Source organism: Pongo pygmaeus, chromosome 6, assembly GCF_028885625.2.
Source record: "Pongo pygmaeus isolate AG05252 chromosome 6, NHGRI_mPonPyg2-v2.0_pri, whole genome shotgun sequence".
Taxonomy (NCBI): Eukaryota; Metazoa; Chordata; class Mammalia; order Primates; family Hominidae; genus Pongo; species Pongo pygmaeus.
In genome coordinates, this window is record NC_072379.2 from 137,550,762 (window position 1) to 137,572,543 (window position 21,782).

Below are 21,782 nucleotides of genomic sequence, written 5' to 3' on the forward strand. Positions count from 1 at the left end.
TTCCCCCAAAAGTTCAGTGCGATTCAGGTAACCTTGACCTAAACTTGTACACTCCAGTGTACATCTTTGACCATAAACTCTAGGAGATTTCCCTCTGGATTTGGGATCAGGAGCCCAGTAGGCCCCCCATCGCTGAATGTTTATCACAGCTTTGGCTAGGGCTTATGGATGAGCAGACCACGTGGGAGCTAGGATTTACTCAGTTCCACCTCACTGACAGCTTTTCTAGGTGCCAAGCAACTGACTTTTCCTGCGTAAGGAAGCCCAAGTACTTGACCAGTGATATATATGGCCATGGCAAAAGTATAAATGGATGGATGTAGACCATATTGAATGCAGAATACATTTTAGATCAGTATCTGGCATTGTAATCATTTTGTCTTTTGAATTAACATGCCCTGCTTGTCTTTTCTGAATGGAAAGGTAGGAAAGTGGAAGGTACTAAAAAGGAAAATTTAGTTTTAGTTTCTTTTCTAAGCTAAAGAACTGGCTTTACTACTGCTATATTTTACTGCCACATAGTAGTGTAGATGTAGTATAACTTGCTTAGGAATGCTTTCAAAAAGGTTACCTCCATAGTCAAAAGGGTGAGTATACAGCTGATTGTTCCATTTAGTGTAGATGTAGTATAACTTGCTTAGGAATGCTTTCAAAAAGGTTACCTCCATAGTCAAAAGGGTGAGTATACAGCTGATTGTTCCATTTATGAAACTGCATTTCAATATGCTGTGCTGTTACTGTGCTTAGACACTTACTTACATTTGAGTTCCAAGAAGAGAGAGAAGAGGAACTCCTTTTGCTGGGCTCTGGTCCAAATTAATGTGAATCCCCAAAGTAAATTGCTGCATATGAACAAAAGGTTTTAGGTTTAAATTGAAGATACATTCATTTTATATGTATTTGTTGTGAATGAGAGAAATTGAATGATCTGATTGGCCATTAAAATTATGGTGAACAGGTCGGGCGCAGTGGCTCAAACCTGTAATCCCAGCACTTTGGGAGGCCGAGGTGGGTAGATACCTGAGGTCAGGAGTTTGAGACCAGCCCAATCAGCATGGTGAAACCCCATCTCTACTAAAAATACAAAAATCACCAGGTGTGGTGGCACATGCCTGTAATCCTAGCTACTCGGGAGGCTGAGGCAGGAGAATCAGCTTGAACCCAGGAGGCAGAGGTTGCGGTGAGCTGATATCGCATCGCTGTACTCCAGCCTGGGCATCAGAGCAAGACTCCATCACAAAAAATATATATATATATGGGGAATGGCTGGGTGCGGTGGCTCACACCTGTAATCCCAGCACTTTGGGAGGCTGAGGTGGGTGGATCACCTGAAGTCAAGAGTTCAAGACCAGCCTGGCCAGCATGGTGAAACCCCACCTCAACAGAATATACAAAAAAATTAGCTGGGTGTGGTGGTGGGTGCCTGTAATCTCAGCTACTTTGGGATGCTGAGGCAGGAGAATAGCTTGAACCCAGGAGGTGGAGGTTGAAGTGAGTCGAGATCGCACCACTGCACTCCTTCCTGGGCAACAAGAGCAAAACTCTGTCTCCAAAAAAAAAAAAAAAAAAAAAAAATGGTGACCATGCGTTCAACCATCTAATTTCTTACTGAAATTGAGCCCCTCCTTTTGAATAACCATGTACATATTTTTTAAAGTATTTTATAGCCCTATGTAAATTAACAGTTGATGTCTTTTTATAAATGTTTATTGCATATTCATCTTGAATGTGAATTTACTGTTGTAATTCACATACTGGTGTCATGTTTCTGAGTGAGAATAATGCTAGCTAGTCAGATCACAGATTTTTCTCCATGAACGTTTTACTTATTGAGAGGGACGTCTGAGGCAGTAGTCTTCGTTTTTAATTTTTAGGGGCAGATTGGTGCTTTGGTTTTAATAAAAACTAACTTTGATGGATTTTTACTGTCAATATTTTACCACAAGGATTTTTTAATGGAAAAATTACTGAATGTTACTTCAGCAGAGTTCTAACTACTTTGAGTCTCCATTACTACTACTGTTGTTCGCCTAGCTGTAACATTGATACACACAGGGGCAAGCTACGAGTCCATAAATAGCTGTAATAGGAAAACAGTTTTTTAAAATTCTAACACGTGTATTTCACCAGCCTTAAAAGATAAAAAAAAATTCTTACAGGAAGGAAAGCGGGTGGTAAGTATCTTGGATTATTCTGTCTCATACCAGCCACTACAAAGGAGGAGGACCAAAGATGCCTGAAGACTTCTAGTTGTCTGGAAGTTATTTGGGGAAGGGGGGAAAGACACAAGAGTGGGGACTTTTGGAAGTCATTTTAAAAATTTAGCTATGTTAATTCCACTTATAAAGTTTGAAAGGTTTTGATTCTCTTAATTTCTGAGAATTACTATGTTTTAAATTTACTATTGGATATTTAACAGATCTTTCATGGGGCCAACCTATTTGCTTCCTTAATTTTCAAATTAAATCCTAATTTGAGTCCTAAAAAAATCTTTCCTTGTTAGTTGCAAGTTAAACATTTAATAAAATTATTTTCCCACATTTTCACATGTGATATGGAATAAAGGCTGTTTTAACATTCCCTGTAAGATACTTGGGAATGTGGATTCTTTGCCTATGTACTAATGCCTTTAACCCCAAGACAACTGAACCAGAAAATTCAGTCAGGAATCTTTCCATTGCAAATGACTGAATCCCAGTTGCCATTGCTTTGGGGGATAGGATAGAATATACAGATCAACCAGAGTTAAGCCCTTGTCACCTTTTAAATGAAAATGTACTGACCTGAGAAGTGGCATTTCTCCAAGGGAAAATCAGGGTGTTTTGTATTACTATTTTTTTTTTTTTTAGGCAGGTCTTCCTCTGTCATCCAGGTGGGAGTGCAGTGGCACCATCATGGCTCATTGCAGCCTCCATCTCCTGGGTTCTAGCAGTCCTCCTGCCTCAGCCTTCCAAAGTGCTGGGATTACAGGCACGAGCCACTGCATTCAGCCCAGGGTGTTCTTAACAAGAAGGAACAACAAACTAGGCCAGCAAGTGCCAAACTTTGACGGTGATGCTGGTTATCTGACTAGTCCTTTTAGGGATTCACTAATGAGGTTGTATGTTAAGAAAACCCAAGGTACAAACAGTCCAAAATAAATATTTTGGCATTCATATTATAATCGTAGTTTTTGCAAAATTTCAGGCCAATATCCCTAATGAACATCAGTGCGAAAATCCTCAAGTAAAACACTGGCAAACCGAATCCAGCAGCACATCAAAAAGCTTATCCACTATGATCAAGTTGGCTTCATCCCTGGGATGCAAGGCTGGTTCAACATACACAAATCAATAAACATAATCTATCACATAAACAGAACCAATGATAAAAACCACATGATTATCTCAACAGATGCAGAAAAGGTCTCTGACAAAATTCAACTCTTCATGCTAAAAACTGTAGGTATTGATGAAACATCTCAAAATAATGAGCTATTTATGACAGACCCACAGCCAATATACTGAATGGGCAAAAACTGGAAGCATCCCCTTTGAAAACTGGTACAAGACAAGGATGCCCTCTCTCACCACTCCTATTCAACATAGTATTGGAAGTTCTGGCCAGGGCAATCAGGCAAGAGAAAGAAATAAAGGGTATTCAGTTAGGAAAAGAGTAAGTCAAATTGTCTGTTTGCAGATGACATGATTGTGTATTTAGAAAACCCCATCATCTCAGCCCAAAATCTCAAGCTGATAAGCAACTTCAGCAAAGTCTCAGGATACAAAATCAATGTGCAAAAATCACAAGCATTCTTATACTACCAATAACGACAAACAGCACCAAATGAGTGAACTCCCATTCACAACTGCTACAAAGAGGAGAAAATACCTAGGAATACAACTTACAAGCCATTATAGACTGCTTTAAAGAGATTCTACACGGCTGAGGCCGGGTACGGTGGCTCACGCCTGTAATCCCAGCACTTTGGGAGGCTGAGGCAGGCGGATCACGAGGTCAGGAGATTTCTCGAGACCATCTGACTAACATGGTGAAACCCCGTCTCTACTAAAAATAATAATAATAAATCAGCCAGTCATGGTGGCAGGTGCCTGTAGTCCCAGCTACTCAGGAGGCTGAGGCAGGAAAATGGTGTGAATCCAGGAGGCGGAGCTTGCAGTGACCCGAGATCTCGCCACTGCACACCAGCCTGGGCAACAGAGCGAGACTCCGTCTCAAAAAAAAAAAAAAAGACCCTACACAGCTGAACAGCAATTAAGAGACAAAACATAAATGCATAACCTATGCATAAATGCATAAACCTTAGTTGCTTTCTTTCTACAGCATATATAACCTTAAGAGTTCAGTGTGCACAGGTGTGATGTCTTGCATGCATGGAACGGTTTCAAAACAAATAGCATATAAGTAGAGGCATACGACAGAGATTGCGGTTTCAGTTCCAGACCATTGCAATAAAGCAAATATCACATTTAAAATGGTCACAAATAGTTTGGTTTCCCAGTGCTTATAAAAGTTATGTTTATACTGTAGCCTATTAAGTGTCCAATAGCATTATATCTAAAAACTGTACATACCTTAATTTTCTTTCACCAAATAGCTTCTCAAATATCTTAATTTTGAAATAATTCATTACGGAAAAGTGCAATGATCATCTAAGCCTTCAGCGGGTCAATCTTTTGCTGATGGAGGATCTAGCCTCAATATTGATGGCTGCTGACTGTTTAGAGTGGCAGTTGCTGAAGGCTGGGGTGGCTGTGGCAATTCCTTAATGAAGTTTGCTGCATCAATTGACTCTTCCTTTTATGAAAGATTTCTCTGTAGCACATGATGCTGTTTGATAGTATTTGACCCATAGTAGAACATCTTTCAGAATTAGAGTCAATCTTCTCAAACTCTGCTACTGCTTCATCAACTAAGTTCATATAATATTCTAAATCCTTTGTTGTCATTTTAACAATGGTCACAGCATCTTCAACAGGAGTAGACTCTACCTCAAGAAACCACTTTCTTGGCTTATCCACAAGAAGTAAGTCCTCATCTGTTCAAGTTTGAGATGACAGCAATTCAGTCACATCTTCAGGCTCCACTTCTAGTTCTCTTAGTATTTCCATCTCATCTGTGGTACCTTTCTTCACCGAAATCTTGAACCCCTAAAAGTCATTTGTGAAGGTTCGAATCAATGTCGTTCTCACTCCTGAGTTATTCTGACTCTTCCCGTGAATCACAAATATTCTTAATGGCATCTAGAATGGTGAATTGTTTCCAGAAGGTTTTCTATTTACTTTGCCCAGATTCATCAGAGGTATCACTATCTGTGGCAGCTATAGCTTTATGAAATATATTTCTTAAATAATAAGACTTGAAAGTCAAAATTACTTCTTGATCTATGGTCTGCAGAATGGATGTTTTGTTAACAGGCATTAAATTATCAAGATCTTAGGTGACTAGGTGCATTGTTAGTGAGCAGTAATGTTTTAGATGAAGTCCTTTTTTTCAGCAGTAGGTCTCAAAAAATGTGCTTAAAAAATTAACCATGCCATAAACAGATAATTCTGTCATCTAAGCATTGTTCCGTTTATAAAGTACAGGCAGAGTAGATTTAGCATAATTCTTAAGGGCCCTCAAATTTTGATAACAGTCAATGAGCATTGGCTTCACCAGCTGCATTAGTCCCTAACAAGAGAGTCAGCCTATTCTTTGAAACCAAGCATTTACTTGTAACTATAAAGTCCTAGTTGGCATCTTCTTCCAATAGAAGGCGATTTTATCGACATGAAAATCTGTTTAGTGTAACTACCATCAGTGATTTTAGCTAAATCTGTATAACTTGCTGTGGTGTCTCCATTAGCACTTGCTGCTTCACCTTGCACTTGCCTTCACAGAGAGGTAGGGTCTTGCTCTATATTAGGTTTTGGCTTAAGGGAATGTTGTGGATAGTTTGATCTATCCAGACCAAACTTTCTCCACATTAGCAATAAGGCTGTTGTGCTTTCTTATCATTTGTGCATTTTACTAAAGTAGTCCCTTCAAGAACTTTGCCTGTGCATTCACAACTTGGCTGTTTGGCATAAGAGGCCTAGCTTTGAGCCTGTAACTTTCAACATACCTTCCTCACTAAGCTTAATCATTTCTAGCTTTTGATTTAAAATGAGAAATGTGCGAGAATTCCTTTCACTTGAACATTTACAGGCTATTGTAGGGTTATTTGGCCTAATTTCAATATTACTGAGTCTCAGGGGATAGGAAGGCATAAGGAAAAGGAGAGAGAAGGGGGATCATCCAGTAGGCAGAGCAGTCAGAACACACATGTATTAAGTTTGCCTTCTTACATGAGTGTGGTTAGTGGCACTCTCAAAACAATTGCAATAGTAATGTCAAAGATCACCAATCACCGTAACAGATTACCAAAATATAACACAGAGACAAAGTGAGCACATGCTGTTTATAACAGTGCAATATATGGAAGCACAATAAAATAGGGCAGGCCTGTAATTACATGATGGCGGAAAGCTTGCTGCGTTCTTTAATCTTTATCACGAGAATCAAAGATTCCCCCTATAAAAAAATAAAATTAGAGATAGGGAATGTAAGGCAGAAAATTGGTTTATTCCCTGCTTCTTGGTGATTATGTGTAATACTCATTCTAGTTTAAGCATTTTATGAATAAGCAATTTTCATCAAACTATGGAGGCTGTAAGTTACATAGGCAAATTTGAATTTGAACTTGATGGCTATTCTAGTTGTTTTGAAAATGATATCATCCCAGGTTCTTGCCTTAGCTACAAAATTTCAGTCCAAGTTTAGCTACAAACCTCATGGGAGAATGTCAAATATAAGTTTAAAATTTAGTATTTATTCATATAGAGGTTTACAGACTTGATTTCAAGGAAGAAAAGCCATCTTCCCCCCAGCATCTCCCTCTAACACCCCTTTGAAAGTTTAAATTATATTTTATAAAAGTACTTTATATATTGTCCCTCAAGGAAGAGATCAGTATACAGTTACCTACCCCATTCCCATATAGGCCTTTAAAAAAAAAATCACTTTACTAATTATCGAGTAGCATACAGAAATAAAACCAAGTTTTAAAAAAATGCACCACAGTTCTGAAGATAGAATTCATTTTTCTCCTCTGGTAGACATAGCTTTGCAGGTCTTCATTTAATTTGCTGGAAGAAAGTTATTTAATAGATCAGTAATAGGCTTTTTAAAAGTCTTGTCCATTCATACTCAGCTATCTGATATTTTAGTAATAGAAGATTCTTTAATAAAAAATTATTAGGAGGGAAGAGCCTAGCATTTACCTTTGTGTATCTGAAGATACAATGCTAACTTTTTTATTCTAATATAATGCAGAAGTCATTTAGAAAAATTCACATTTTATATATATACATACATATATATACGTGTGTGTGTATATATATAATTTTTTTTTTAGAGACAGGGTTTCACCATGTTGGCCATGCTGGTCTCAAACTCCTGACCTCAGGTGATCCACCTGCCTCAGCCTCCCAAAGTGCTGGGATTACAGACATGAGCCACTGTACCTGGCCAATATTCTCTTTCTAGATAGCGTTTTAGATTTTTAGTTTACCAGACTCGTCGAATCAGAGTTTCTTAGAGTAGTTGTAACAGAGTCAACACCACTTTAAAACTATTGACCAGGTTGGTTCATCCAAATTATTAGGATACTGTCTGTATGTGTTGTTGGAAGGAAGTTAAGATTTTTGGCATGTTCTTATAAACATTTCTAGAAGCTGTATTGGTGTTAGTCAGGTGGTTTCATATGGTAACCACTCACAACACTGAAGTAGGGGGAGTGGGTGTGGGTGTGTATTTTAAGATTTTTCCCAAAGACATGTAGCCAGTTAGCCCAGACAATTGTATGTATTTAATCCACTTGTTTGTTTAAAAGGCTATAAACAATCATGCAGAATCATTTCCCCATAGTGCTAAAACCAAGTCCCAGTCAACAGAAGAGGAAAAGTCTTCTAGGTGGATATGACTTGAATAGGAGATTCTAGATGGTGAGTCAGGTTTCCATTTATATGTATCATTATTTGCAAAATTAAGTGACGCTAAATTCCTATTCCGTTAGTGTTACAGTCTGGTTTAAATTCTAGCCTCACTACAATATTAGTGTGCTCCTTTATACAGGTTGCTTGACTTGTGTCTTAGTTTCCTCATTTGTATAAAGGATCTGATCATCCTTTTGCTTATAATTAAAAGGAAGCACATGAATCATGTAAGTCTCTGGCTTTAAGCACTCGATGACTGGATCACCTTTCCAAGTAAGGAACCTAAACAAAGCCCTAAATTCACAATTACATAATAGATCACCTAATCTGATTAAAATGCATTATTACATTAAAAATAAACTAGCCTTAAAGATAGGCAAACTAGGCTGGGCACGGTGGCTCACACCTGTAATTCCAGCACTTTAGGAGGCCAAGACAGGTGGATCATTTGAGGTCAGGAGTTCGAGACCAGCCTGGCCAACATGGTGAAACCTTGTCTCTACCAAAAATACAAAAAATTAGCCGGGCATGGTGGCACGTGCGTGTAGTCCCAGCTACTTGGGAGGCTGAGGCAGGAGAATCACTTGAACCCAGGAGGTGGAGGTTGCAATGAGCCAAGATCACACCACTGCACTCCAGCCTGGGCAACAGAGTCAGATTCTGTCTTAAAAAAAAAAGAAAAGTGGGAAGGATGGAATCCTGAGGCCTCTACAACTGTCACTAGAAAAACAAAGTCCTTGTTATTCAAACTACAACTTTACAGAAAGAAATTTGATATGAATTATTAGTTATTTTAACTACAATGATGCCAATATACCAAGTTCATTTCCTCTGGGCAAAAGTGGTAGTTGAAAAGACTTCAGAGTTCCCTGCATCACTCACCTGGAGGGCCCGTCCTTTGGTTTCAATGGGGAGAGTAAATGCAGAAATGGCGCATACAACACAGACAGATGAGAAGAGACACAGGGCCCCCAGTATTGATGCACTCATAAGAACCTGCAAGTCGCAAGAGAATTACTCAATTTATTATGCTCCAGTCACCTCTAAACTGTTCTTTATGTGAAAGAGAAAATACCGATTCATTTCACTAAGATGGTCCTTTGCAGCCATTCTACAGGTTGTACCTTCCTGACAAATTGATTTATCTGAGCCAATCTGGTGTAGTCATTTTGTGTGATTAGTCCAAGAGCAGGAACTGGTATTAACACGCATTGGCCAGGTAAGACCTCTCTTGGCACCCACTTGTCAGGCATCTCCAGAGCCAAGTTTTCATATCTGGAGAGGATGGGGGATCTGCCCGTTTCCCCACCCCCTTTCTCATACCAATTCAGCTTGCTTAACTTCTAACTCTCACTTCATGCTATGTCCTCTCTCTGCCAAATATCCATTATCCCTTCAGTCCTGATAGCATGAAACAGGCAAAAGTTTTTTTTGGGAAGAGGTGTTATCTCAGAGTCTCTGAAAGGATTGCTAATGTGTCTTGTCTCTGGTTATGGAGTTGTATGACACCAAAACTCTTTGGTGTCAATTTTTCCACAGTAACTGGGTTTCTGCCCATCTGTACACATGCTTTGGCCTGGATCTTTTCACACAGATACTGGTAATTCAGATACTCCATCTCATACTTCAGTTTCTCTTGGTCTGTGTTCTTGATAGTTCTCCATTAATCTCACAATGACAGTAAAGTATGAAGTGGTTAACCAACAGCAAAGCTCTCTAGAATCACAGAATAACATATTATAATTTAGGAAGACCTAGAAACTATCTGGCTGAATACAATTTCTTCCCTTTACAGATGAGCCTTGACTAAGTGACTAGTCTCAGTAACTACTTGTCCAAAGTCACATCCAGATCCTGACACACAGCCTAGTGTTACCACCACCACTTAGCTTCCCTTATGATACACAATTTGGGAGCGTACCTCCTGTGCTTCAGGGCTGCTGCCTTCCAAAACACTAAATAATTCCACTCACCATGCAAACAGAACCCACAACATTGATCTCACTAATTATTTTGCAATTGACCTAGCAAGTGACAGGTACTATGCTGATTTTGTCTCCCAAAATAATTACAATTTTCCCCAAACAGGAGTTTGTATAACGTCTGCGTGTGTGTGTGTGTGTGTGTGTGTGTGTGTGTGTGTGTACTGCTGGAAGTCTCAGAAGCAAGCTCAGAAAAGGGATAGAAACCAAAAGGCCAGGCAGTCTGAACTAAGATCAGATCATGCCATAATTAGGCATGTGTCTAGATTCTGTCATTATTGCTACTTCTATTACTGGACACCAAAATTCTCACCACCACCAGAATGAATTCCTAAACTGTCCCCATTTTACATCCTTTACACCACATTTAAAGTCCTGGGTGGTGTGAGACCTGGATGGGTTGAGTTTGGGTCACCTAACTGTGCTCCAGCACCCAGGGTCAGGGAGAGTAACTGCCTAGGCTTTTTGGCTTCCCTGAAGCTTCGTAACAAGACTCCACAATCCAGTAGATGTTACTGGGTATTTTTCCAATAAATTCTACCTAAGTTTACTAAAGTCGGTTTCTATTGTTTGTAAGCAAGAACTCGTAGTAATACCTGATTATAAAAATCATCTTGGAAATTTGTTAAAATGCAGATTTTTGGAGACCACTCCAGATTTACTGTATCAAAAGGAAAGAGATCTGTTGTTAATCTCTTCTTCTAAAAAGCAGCCCAAACCAGGAATAGAGAGACATTACATAATGACACAAGGGTCAATCCACCAAGAAGACGTAGCTATACTGAAGGTTATACATCAAACAAAAGAGCTTCAAAATACATTCAGCAAAACTGTTAGAAATAAAAGGAAAAATAGACATCCACAAATAGTTGGAGACTTTAATACTCCTACCTCAACAATTGATAGAACTATTAGACAGCAAATCAGCATAGAATTTTATGACACCATCAAGCGATGGGATCTAACTTGACACTTGTAGGACAGTCCACCCAATAACAGCAGAATACATCTTCTGTTCAGGTGCCCACTTAACGTTCACCAAGATAAGCCATATCCAGGGCCCTAAAACGAACCTCAAGAGATTTAAAAGAATTGAAATCATAGAGTGTGTTCTAGTCCTAAAAGGATGTCAAGCTAAGAACAGGTAACAGCAAAATATCCAAACACTTCTATGTAATCCATGCACTAAAGAAGTCTCAAGAAAAATTAAAAATACATGGAATGGAATGAAAACACAACACGTTAAATTTATAGGACACAGCTAATAGGAACAAAAATAGAATACTTAGGAATAAACAAGAAATGTATAAGAAAATTATAACTCTACTAAGTACATTTAAAAATCTACTTTAGTTCTTAGGCAAATACAATCTTGTAAAAATATAATATTTACCAAAACAATCTGTAATTCTAGTAGAAATTAAAATCCAAGCAGGATTTTGAGAAAAAAACTAATTCTAACGTTAACTTGGCTGGGCAGAGTAGCATGCACCTATAGTCCCAGATACGTGGGAGGTTAAGGCAGGAGGATTACTTAAGGCCAGGAGTTAGAGGCTGCAGTATTCTATAATTGCACCTGAGAATACTCCCTATAATTGTATTCCAACCTGGGCAACATAGCGAGATCCATCTCCAAAAAAAATAAATAAATAAGAGATACAGAAATGTCAAAAGACAAATTATGACAAACTTTTTAAACAAACTGGATTCTTTATGTAGTAAAGTTAATTTGAAACAATTAACACAAAAAAATTAGGCAACTTCTGAAAATGTGGGGGTATACGGAGTCAGAGAGGTTATTTGCCTAGGAGGAATTAAAGTTGCAATCATTAGCAGTGTAGTGTTGGTGCTGGAATAAAGAGATCAGTAAAGCAATGAGTCACCAAATAGATCCAAGTATCTATGGACATTTGGTTTATTATAACAGGGAAATGTTTAATCATTTGAGGGGTGACACACAAGGATGACTGATGGCCTAGGAACAGCCAGCTAGGCATTGTTTTGTTGCTTTTTCATTGTTTTGTTGCTTTTTAGAGCTAGATCCTTACTTCAGGCCTTATGTATAAATAAATTATGAAAAAATCAATTTGCCAGGCATGGTGGCTCATGCCTGTAATCCCAGCACCTTGGGAGGCCAAGGCGGGTGGATCACCTGAGGTCAGCAGTTCAAGACCAGCCTGACCAACAAGGTGAAACCCCGTCTCTACTAAAAGTAGAAAAATTAGCCGGGCATGGTGGTGCGCACCTGTAGTCCCAGCTACTCGGGAAGCTGAGACAGGAGAATTGCTTGAACCCGGGAGGCAGAGGTTGCAGTGAGCTGAGGTCATGCCACTGCACTCCAGCCTGGACGATGGAGCAAGACTCCGTCTCAAAAAGAAAAAAAGGAAAAAAAAAAATCCATTTAAAGTTAGATGAAACACTGAAAGCCTCTGAGCTTTCAATTTTTATAAATATTTGCAGAAATATGAACAAGTGATGAAGGCCATTTAAGCCTGACAGAAAACAAACACCTTAAGTGAAAATAATTGGTAAACTGACTACATACGAATTTAATATTTTGTTTGCCAAAAAACTTGATAGTAAAACCAAATTAGAAACAATGTAAAAACATCTGTAGTGTGATGATACATGGCAATAGCCTGTAGAAAAATTGTAAATTACATTAAAAATTTAATAAGATATGAAAAGATAGTAAATGAAAGCTGCTCAAGTTGATTAATAATGAACAAGTGCAAATTAAGACAAGATATAATTTAACATTCACCAGATTGAAAAAGGTTTAAAAACTTGCTATCCCTGGCCAGGCACAGTGGCTCACATCTGTAACTGTAGAGCTTTGGGTGGCTGAGCTGGGAGGATCTCCAGCTACAGCCCAGGAGTTCGTGACCATCCTGGGCAACACAGGGAGACCCTGTATCTACAAATAATAAAAAAACTAGTCAGATACAGCGGCACACGCCTGTACTCCCAGCTACTCAGAAGGCTGAGGTGGAAGGATCGCTGGAGCCCAGGAGTTTGAAGCTGCAATGAGCCATGATTGTACCATTGCATTCCAGTCTCGGTGACAGAGCGAGACACTGTCTCAAAAGAAAAAAAAATGCTATCCCTTTTGGTGATGATGAAAGAAACAGATGCTTGTTTAACAATGTGTTTATAGACCTGAATAGACATTTCTCCAAAGAAGCCATACAAATGGCCAAGAGGTATATGAAAATGTGCTCAACCTCACTGATCATCAGGAAAATAAACATCAAAACCACAGTGAGATATATCACCTCAACAAGATAAGCTTTGGCGAGAATGTAGAGAAAGGAAACTGACAGTCAGTGGTAAAGCCACTATGGAAAATCCTATGGATACTCCTAAGGAAGTTAAAAGTAGTAATCAGACAATTCAGCAATCCCTCTGCTGGATACACACCCTAAGAAAAGAAAATCACCACCTTGTAAAGATACCTGCACTCCTACCACAAATGCTCATTGCAGCATTATTCACAGCAGCCAAAATATGGAAACAACTCAAGTGTTCACCAACAGATGAATAAAGTGTGATATATACATACAATGAAAGAAGAGTCGGCCTTAAAAAAGAAGGAAATGCTATTTGCAACAACATGAATGAGCCTAGAGGACATTATACTAAAAACTAATAATAATAAGCCAGGCACAAAAAGACAAATACTGCATGCTCTCTATGTGGAATCTAAAAAAGAAAAAAAAAAATTCGGATACATAGAATGAAACGGTGGTTACCAGGGGTAGGGGGAAATGGGAAGTTGTAGGGGAGAAAAAAAGAATGTTTCTAATAAATTATTATACTGAGAAGTACATACTTTTAAAAAATATAAATTATAATTTGATAAGATTGGTCATCCACTTTTAAATGTACACTCTTTGGACCTAGAAATTATTCAATAGACTTTTTCTACAGAATTCTGCTTTTCCCTCCAACATGCTCCTGAGTCCCTGCCTTACTTCCCACGTGTCTCTGCCCTATTGTAGAAGCTCTCTCTAACCACCTCATCACTAGCTCCTTTCCCTGTTTTATGTTTTCACAGTGTTAATCATATCTGATGTATTAACTGTTCATCCCTTGTCCGTTCTCCACTAGTATGTAACTTCAAAGAATCAGACCTTGACTATTTTAAAGTGTGTGGAACATAAAAGAGCTCAATAACTGTATGTTAAATGATTAAAATAGTTGCACATAAGCCGGGCATGGTGGTGCATGCTTATAGTCCCTAATATTTGAAGGCTGAGGTGGGAGGATCACTTGAGCCCAAAGTTTGAGGCTACAGGGAGCCATGATCACTCCTGTGAATAGCCTCTGCAGCATGGGCAACAAAGCAAGACCCCATCTCTTGAAAAAAATACTCGCATGTGGACAAAGGCGTGTTGTGCATAATGTTCAGTTTCCCATTGCTTGTAAATAGCAGAAAAAAATAAAACGGAAACAATGTAATTATGGCACATCCATGCCACAGAAATCTATGCAGCTACTTAAAAGAATGAGGATAATCTACATGTACTGACATAAGATTATTAGTGAGAAAATGCAGTTGCAATATATATATATGTAGATATGTGTGTTTATACACAGACATATCTACATATATATTCACACAGATGTACCTATATACTGTAAAGAGGTGTCTGACTCCATCTGACATTTGCTGATGGCCTTTAAGCCTCACTCCTCCCCCTTCCTTTTGTGTTCCACATCTGGACAAGCTTATGAGAAAGCCTGAGTGCTCCTTCCTTTGGTGCCAGCAGGAGGTTTAAACTACAAAAGCCCCCGCCCTTGCATAGGCACCCTCACCCCAGTTCCACCCCTAATCACAGTCCCCTTCCCTTGCTCTCTCAGGCCATTTCTGACCTGCTTGAGAGGTCTGTCCTGCTTTCCCAGGACCTCAATTTTGTAAAATAAGGTAAGAAACCTTTTTATGCCCTCTTGGTGTGTGTGTGTGTCATCATCAGTCTCAACAACTGAACCAAACTTTGAAAAGGGGGTTATCCATCTGCCTCTGCAGATCACCATAACACAGATATATCTAGATAGATATGCAGATATTCATGGAAGTAACTATGACTACAGATACACATGCATCTGTATATAATACATATAACATGTATATAAAACACACATCTATATATACATACACATACACATATACACAAATATGACTGGAACACACACAGACATGCCCAGAGAGACAAAATATATGTATATGAAAGCATCTGGAAGGACTACAGTGATTATCTCTGGTAATAAATTACAGATAATTTTCCCTTATAACTTACAGGTCACATTTGACAGTTTTCTTTAGAAACAAGCAGGCTTCCAAATTAATCCATTTTGGGGAGGTCTTGTGATTTGATGGTGACATTCTGTCTCCAAGTAAAGAATCTTATGGTAAATTCCTCATATTGTTGATGTACCGATCAATGTATAACCTGCTGACACTGAATAGGGTGTGGATGTATTTTAAGATTAGCTAAAGCAGGCCGGTTGCGGTGGCTCATGCCTGTAATCTCAGCACTTTGGAAGGCTGAGGCAGGTGGATCAATTCAGGCCAAGAGTTTGAGACCAGCCTGGCCAACACGGTGAAACCCCTTCTCTACTAATAAAAAATTAGCTGGGCATGCACCTGTGGTCCCAGCTACTCAGGAGGCTGAGGCACAAGAATTGCTTGAACCCGGGAGGCGGAGGTTGCAGTGAGCGGAGATTGCACCACTGCACTTCAGCCTGGGCGAGAGTGAGACTCTGTCTAAAAAATAGATTAGATGAAGCATGAAATTTTACTATCTTGCACATAGACCTTTGTAGCCTGTATGTTGTAATCTGCAGCTAATGAATGTAACTTCTGTATTATACCCTCCAATGAAAAGAGGAAAACTCTGACATGAAAGACCTCCTTCTCTTCTTTTAAACTTTCCTGTAAAAACCTTTCTCCTTGTGACAGACTCCAGAACACTCCCAACTTTGTGGTCATCACATTTGGCTTTCTATAAACCTTTACAAAATTATTTCTGTCTCAAAAACCTTAATTTATTTATTCTTTTTTTTTTTTTTTTTCATTGAGACAGCATCTCACTCTGTTGCCCAAGCTGAGTGCAGTGGTGTGGTCACAACTCACTGCAGCATTGACCTTCTGGGCTCAAGTGATCCTCTCACCTCAGCCTCTCAAGTAGCTGGGACTAAAGACATATGCCACCACACCCAGCTAGTTTTTTTATTTTTTGTAGACATGGGGCCCCACTGTGTTGCTCAGGCTGGTCTCAGACTCCCAGGATGAAGCAATCCTTCCACTTTGACCTCCTAAAGCACTGGGAGTACAGGTGTAAGCCACCATGCCTGGTCAACAGCCTTAATTTTGATGATATTCAGTTACATACTTCTATGAAGCTTTACAACAAGCATATTTTTATATTCAGAAAACAATGTAAATGACTGTAAACCTTGTTAATATAAAATATGTTAATATAGTGGGCTGGGCACTGTGGCTCACGCCTGTAATCCCAGCACACTGGGAGGCCAAGGCGGGAGGATCACCTGAGGTCAGAAGTTCAAGACCAGCCTGGCTAACATGCCAAAACCCTGTCTCTACTAAAAATATGAAAAAAGTTAGCCAGGCATGGTGGCAGGCGCCTGTAAATCCCAGCTACTTGGGAGGCTGAGGCAGGAGAGTCTCTTGAACCTGGGAGGCAGAGGTTGCAGTGAGCCGAAATTGTGCCATTACACTCCAACCTGGGCAACAGAGCGAAACTTTATCTCAAAAAAAAAAAAAAAAAGTTAATATAAGAAATAATGAAAACAATGAACTATTCTTCCAATTCAAGAAGTTAAAGTTAATAAACCTAAGAAATTAGTGCAATGGAAATAAAAACAAAAGCTTAAATGGATACACTGGAAAATAGAAACAAATGAGGTTGATAAATTGATGCATGAAATATTTTATTTTAGGAAAAAATAAACCTAGTTAGAAATTAAAGTAAAAAATCATGGCATTAAGAATGTGAAAGAAGGTTGGGTGTAGTGGTGCATAACTGTAATCCCAGCACTTTGGGAGGCTGAGATGGGAGGATCACCTGAAGCCAGGAGGTCAAGACCAGCCTGGGCAACACAATGAGCCCCCATCTCTAAAAAAGAGAAAAAAAAATGTGAAAGAGAAAATAATCGCTAATATAGAGGAAAGGAAAAGAACCACAAGAGAATTCTCCCCACAGTTCAATGCTAATAAATTTGAATGAAGGATTCAATAAAAATGTTTCCTGACATTTACTTTAAAAAAAAAAAAAAAAAGATAAAACTAAGAGAAACAACCAGAGAAGAAACAGAGAATGACCAAAGAACCACATCCTCAAAAGTGCCAGGACTCCCTCTTTCACAGATAGCTCTTTCAAATCTCCAAGTAACAGAGTCTAGAGAGAAAAGAAAATCTTCCCATGTCTTTTTAATAAGACTAGAATGAAGGCTAGGCGCGGTGGCTCATGCCTGTAATCCTAGCACTTTGGGAGGCCGAGGCAGATGGATCACCCGAGGTCAGGAGCTTGAGATTAGCCTGGCCAACACAGCGAAACCCGGTCTCTACTAAAAATACAAAAATTAGCCGAGCGTGGTGACAGGTGCCTATAATATATCCCAGCTGCTTGGGAGGCTGAGGCAGGAGAATCGCTTGAACCTGGGAGGCGGAAGTTGCAGCGACCCGAGATCGTACCACTGCACTCTAGCCTGGGCAAAAAAAAAAAAAAAAATAGAATGACAGTCATTCTGGAACCTAACAAGATAAAACACATATCCGCAAACAGTCCCAGTCACCATCCATTTATGAGTATTGATTCAAAAATGACAAATACTGTCAAATAAATCTCAATAGTTCACCAGCTGAGGCAAAGGCCCTGGCTGAGTGGGAGTCCTTGCTAGCCACCCAGCATTGCAGTCCCAGGGCTCTCCTTCCCCACTCCGGCAGCCTTCAGGTGTTTTCCAATTAACCTCTTGCATGTGCAATTCCATGTTGGCATCTGCTTCTCCAAGGACTCAAATTCATATTTCAGTAAAATAGTTGAATACAAATAAATTTTTTAAATAAATTGTTCTTTTCTATTAAAAAAAACCCAGCCAGTTAGAAATCATTCGCAAAATGTTTTGAGCACCAGGTCACTCAAGTAAGAGGTACTACGGTAGGAGCCAGGAACACAAAAATTAGCCAACTATGCACACGTCCTGGTCCTCATGGGGAGTAAAGTCTATTGCAAGAGATTGATTTTACATAGCCTGGAAAATAAATGGGCCATTACAATATTGTTGCAGTCTTGTTGTCTGAGGTATTACCTGGAGTTCTTGTCTCATGACCAAGAAAATTAAGGAATGTGGACACCAAGGGTGAGGCTGGACAGAAAGTTATTAAGTGGAAGAGGAAAGCTCTCCACTGTGGAGAGGGGACCCAGAAGAGGGTTGCCATTTTTCAGTTGAATACAAAAGCTTTTATAAGAAACTTCCCTGCCTGTGTAACGTCCCTTATCTGTGTAGTTACTTGTGTAACTGCCCTTATCTGTGCAGCTGTGGGCATGTCTCAGGCAAGCCTCCCTTCTACGCAAGTTTCCACAGAGCCCACTGTGGACATGTCTGAAAGGGGAGGAAATTTTTTCCCAAGGAGCCTGCTCATTACACAAAGAACAAAGGCATTTCTACATGGGGCCTTACTCCCTTCTCTGTGCAGCTACAGCTTGATATTTTAGGCTGTTTCTCTGTTTAAAAGAATTCTACAGGCCAGGCACAGTGGCTCTCACCTGTAATCCCAACACTTTGGGAGGCGGAGGCAGGCGGATCACCTGAGGTCAGGAGTTAAAGACCAGCCTGGCCAACATGGTGAAACCCCGTCTTTACTAAAAATACAAAAATGAGCCGGGCGTGGTGGCGCACACCTGTAATCCCAGCTACTCGGGAGGCTGAGGCAGGAGAATTGCTTGAATCCAGGAGGCAGAGGTTGTAGTGTGCTGGGATCATACCATTGCACTCCAGCCTGGGTGACAGAGCTAGACTCTGCCTCGAGAAAACAAAACAAAACAAAAAAGAATTCTATGGAGGACTTGCCTTACCTGTCTGCTTAACTGGTTTTCTTTTTTTCATTCTCCTCTCTCAATACAATAAGTGATATGAAGGAAAAGCTCAAGGTGCTATAAGAGCTTACACAGCAGGGAGGCCAGAGGGGTTTGGGGAGAGATGTCAGGAGTTTAATTTCAAACATGCTAGATTCAAGATGCTTTTGAAACATCCAGGTGAAAATGCTGGGGAGGTAATCAGGTGGATGAATCTGGAGCAAGAAGCAAGGCTTCATCTAGAGATAGAAGTTTGGGATTCATGAGTAAGTCACTGGTAACTAAAGTCATAAAATGGATGATATCATCTCAATGGAGAGTGAAATAAGAAACTATAAGGGACTAATATTGAGCAATAAGAAATCCACAACAAAAGAAAGAGTAGAGGAAGACAAGTCACAAAGAGATGGGGAAGCAGCAGCCACGGAGGTCAAAGGAAACCCATAGAGTGCAAGTGATGGAGCCACCAGAAGGGAACACGGGATGCCGGAGGGAGAGCACGGCCAGCAGTCCTTAACGCAGGTCAAAGGTCAGGGGTTAAAACGACCTTTGAACCTAGAGACATGGAGGTCACTGGAGACCTTACCAAGAATGATTTTTGTGGAGTAGAGATGGCTGCAGCCGGCTTGGAGGAGGTGAAGGAATGAGTGGAAGGCAGGAAATGAAGCAGGAAGAGAACTCTTTTAAGGAGGTTAGCTGGAAAGAGGAGAAAAGCAGTAGTGAACAAGGCTGATTTTACAGCTTGGAAGCTGTGGAACCTGAAGCACATTAAATGCTGATTGGAAGCATTCAGCATCAAGGGATAGACAGAAATCACAGAAGGGCTACAATTATAAACCTGAAAAACTCAAGAGACTCAAATGAGGAAGAATTAGGAATGCATTCAGTAAGCTGGTTGTTTAAAAATCAATATTTAAAAAAATCAATAGCCTTCTAAATATAGATAATTATTTGGAATGTTAAAATAGAAGTTATAATGAAAGAAAAGAATCCATTCCTAATAACAACAAAATGCCATAAGATGCCTAGGAATAAACATAGCAAGACACATAGGATCTATTTCAAGAAAACAATAAAATCCCAGCAAGGGCCATAGGAGGAAAGATTGAACAAAGAAAGAGACAAACCTTGTTCTTGGATATGTAGACAACGCTATAAGAAAAAAAGTCAAATTTTCCTCTATTAGCTGATACGTTGAACACATTAACAATTAAAATGTTAATAGGATTTGGGCGGAATGTTACTAAGTGATTCTGAAAAAGAGCAATGAAGTGGTTTTGCAACAGCCAGTTTAAAAAATGTGCTATAAATCTCATTAGGGTAATAAAAAGAACATGTCAGTGACAAAAGCAGACAGATCAATGGACTAAAATAGTGAGCTAGAAATAGGCCAATTGCGGGAACATAAGCAAACAGACATTTCTAACCTATGAGTAAAAAATGGATTTTCAATACATCGTGTTGAGACAGCCGGCTTGCCATTGGGGGAAATTGTACAGCTGTTTCCGGGATTGGACCTCACGCCTCAATAGATGCCCATGGCCTGGAAGAGGGCACAGCAGGGATATCTGGGTCAGAATCTGGGTTGCATTCACTTTGTGAAATGTGATTAAGTTGGACACTTATGATGTGGGCATTTCCACGTGTATGTTATACTTCAATCAAAAGTGTACACTCCCCCCTTGCCCTCTCAAAAAAGAAAATGCCATAGAAGGCCTGGAAGAAAAGAGGTGTGTGTTTTTTATAATCCTAATTGCAGAAATATAGAGAGAAATACTGATACATTTGAGTGTCTATGAACCCTTCAAAGAAAAAGGAGAACACGAACAAGAATGAAAGACAAATAAAAAATCTCTGCAACGTAATTGCCAAATGCGGAATATTTGTAATATGTCAGAAAAATTGCTAAAAATCCTTTATAGACACACCCACCCACCCACACTTATATATACACACACATTTATGAGAGGCTTTTACAGATCCATGCTTTAAAGACTGAATTGAAAAATGGGCAAGTACCTGAGTGGGCAAGCTAAAAAAAAGATAAATTACTCAATTAAAATATGAATAAGAACATTCAGTACCATTCCTAATAAAAGAAACACTAATTACAATAATAAAGAGGTATCATTTATTGCCAGTGAGATTGGCAAAGATGAAAGACTAACATCTGTGGCAGATATGTGAAGCAACAAGGCTCTCAGGCACTGGTACAAGCTCGCCCAAGAGGACTTGAGCACAATGTACCAAAATGAAAGCAAGCAGACCCCTTCACCTACCAATCCAATTTCTAGGGATTCACCCTAAGGAGATAATTGCACAACTGGATAAAAATGTAAACACAGCTGGGCCCGATGGCTCATGCCTGTAATCCCAGTACTTTGGTAGCCAAAGTGGGAGGATTGCTTGAGCCCAGGAATTCAAGCCCAGCCTCCAACCTGGGCAACATGGCAAGACACCATCTCTACAAAAAAAAAAAAAAAAAAAAAAATAGCAGGGTGTGGTGGAGAGCACCTGTAGTCCCAGCTACTCAGGAGGCTGAGATAGGAGGATCATGTGAGCCCAGGATGTCGACGTGGCAATAAGCTGTGATCACACCACTGCCTGCCAGCCTGGGCAACAGAGTGAGACCCTGTCTCAAAACAAAACAAAACAAAACAAAAAACAAAAGCAAGCACAAGGAT

At 39.6% G+C, this 21,782-nt stretch overlaps 1 protein-coding gene across 4 annotated transcripts in view; it reads right to left on the reverse strand.

Annotated features, from left to right (window-relative positions):
• Positions 1-6,407: 6,407 nt before the first annotated feature.
• SVOPL (SVOP like) overlaps positions 6,408-21,782 on the reverse strand; it is a 106,097-nt gene continuing 90,722 nt past the window's right edge. For all 4 annotated transcript variants that reach the window (XM_054494692.2, XM_063667870.1, XM_063667871.1 and 1 more), the window contains 3 exons: positions 8,901-9,014; positions 7,100-7,169; positions 6,408-6,555 (listed from right to left, as the gene is read on the reverse strand). In XM_054494692.2, coding sequence (XP_054350667.1) covers positions 7,158-7,169; positions 8,901-9,014 — 126 coding nt within the window. In that variant the 3' untranslated portion in view covers positions 6,408-6,555; positions 7,100-7,157. The remainder of the gene's footprint in view (positions 6,556-7,099; positions 7,170-8,900; positions 9,015-21,782) is intronic.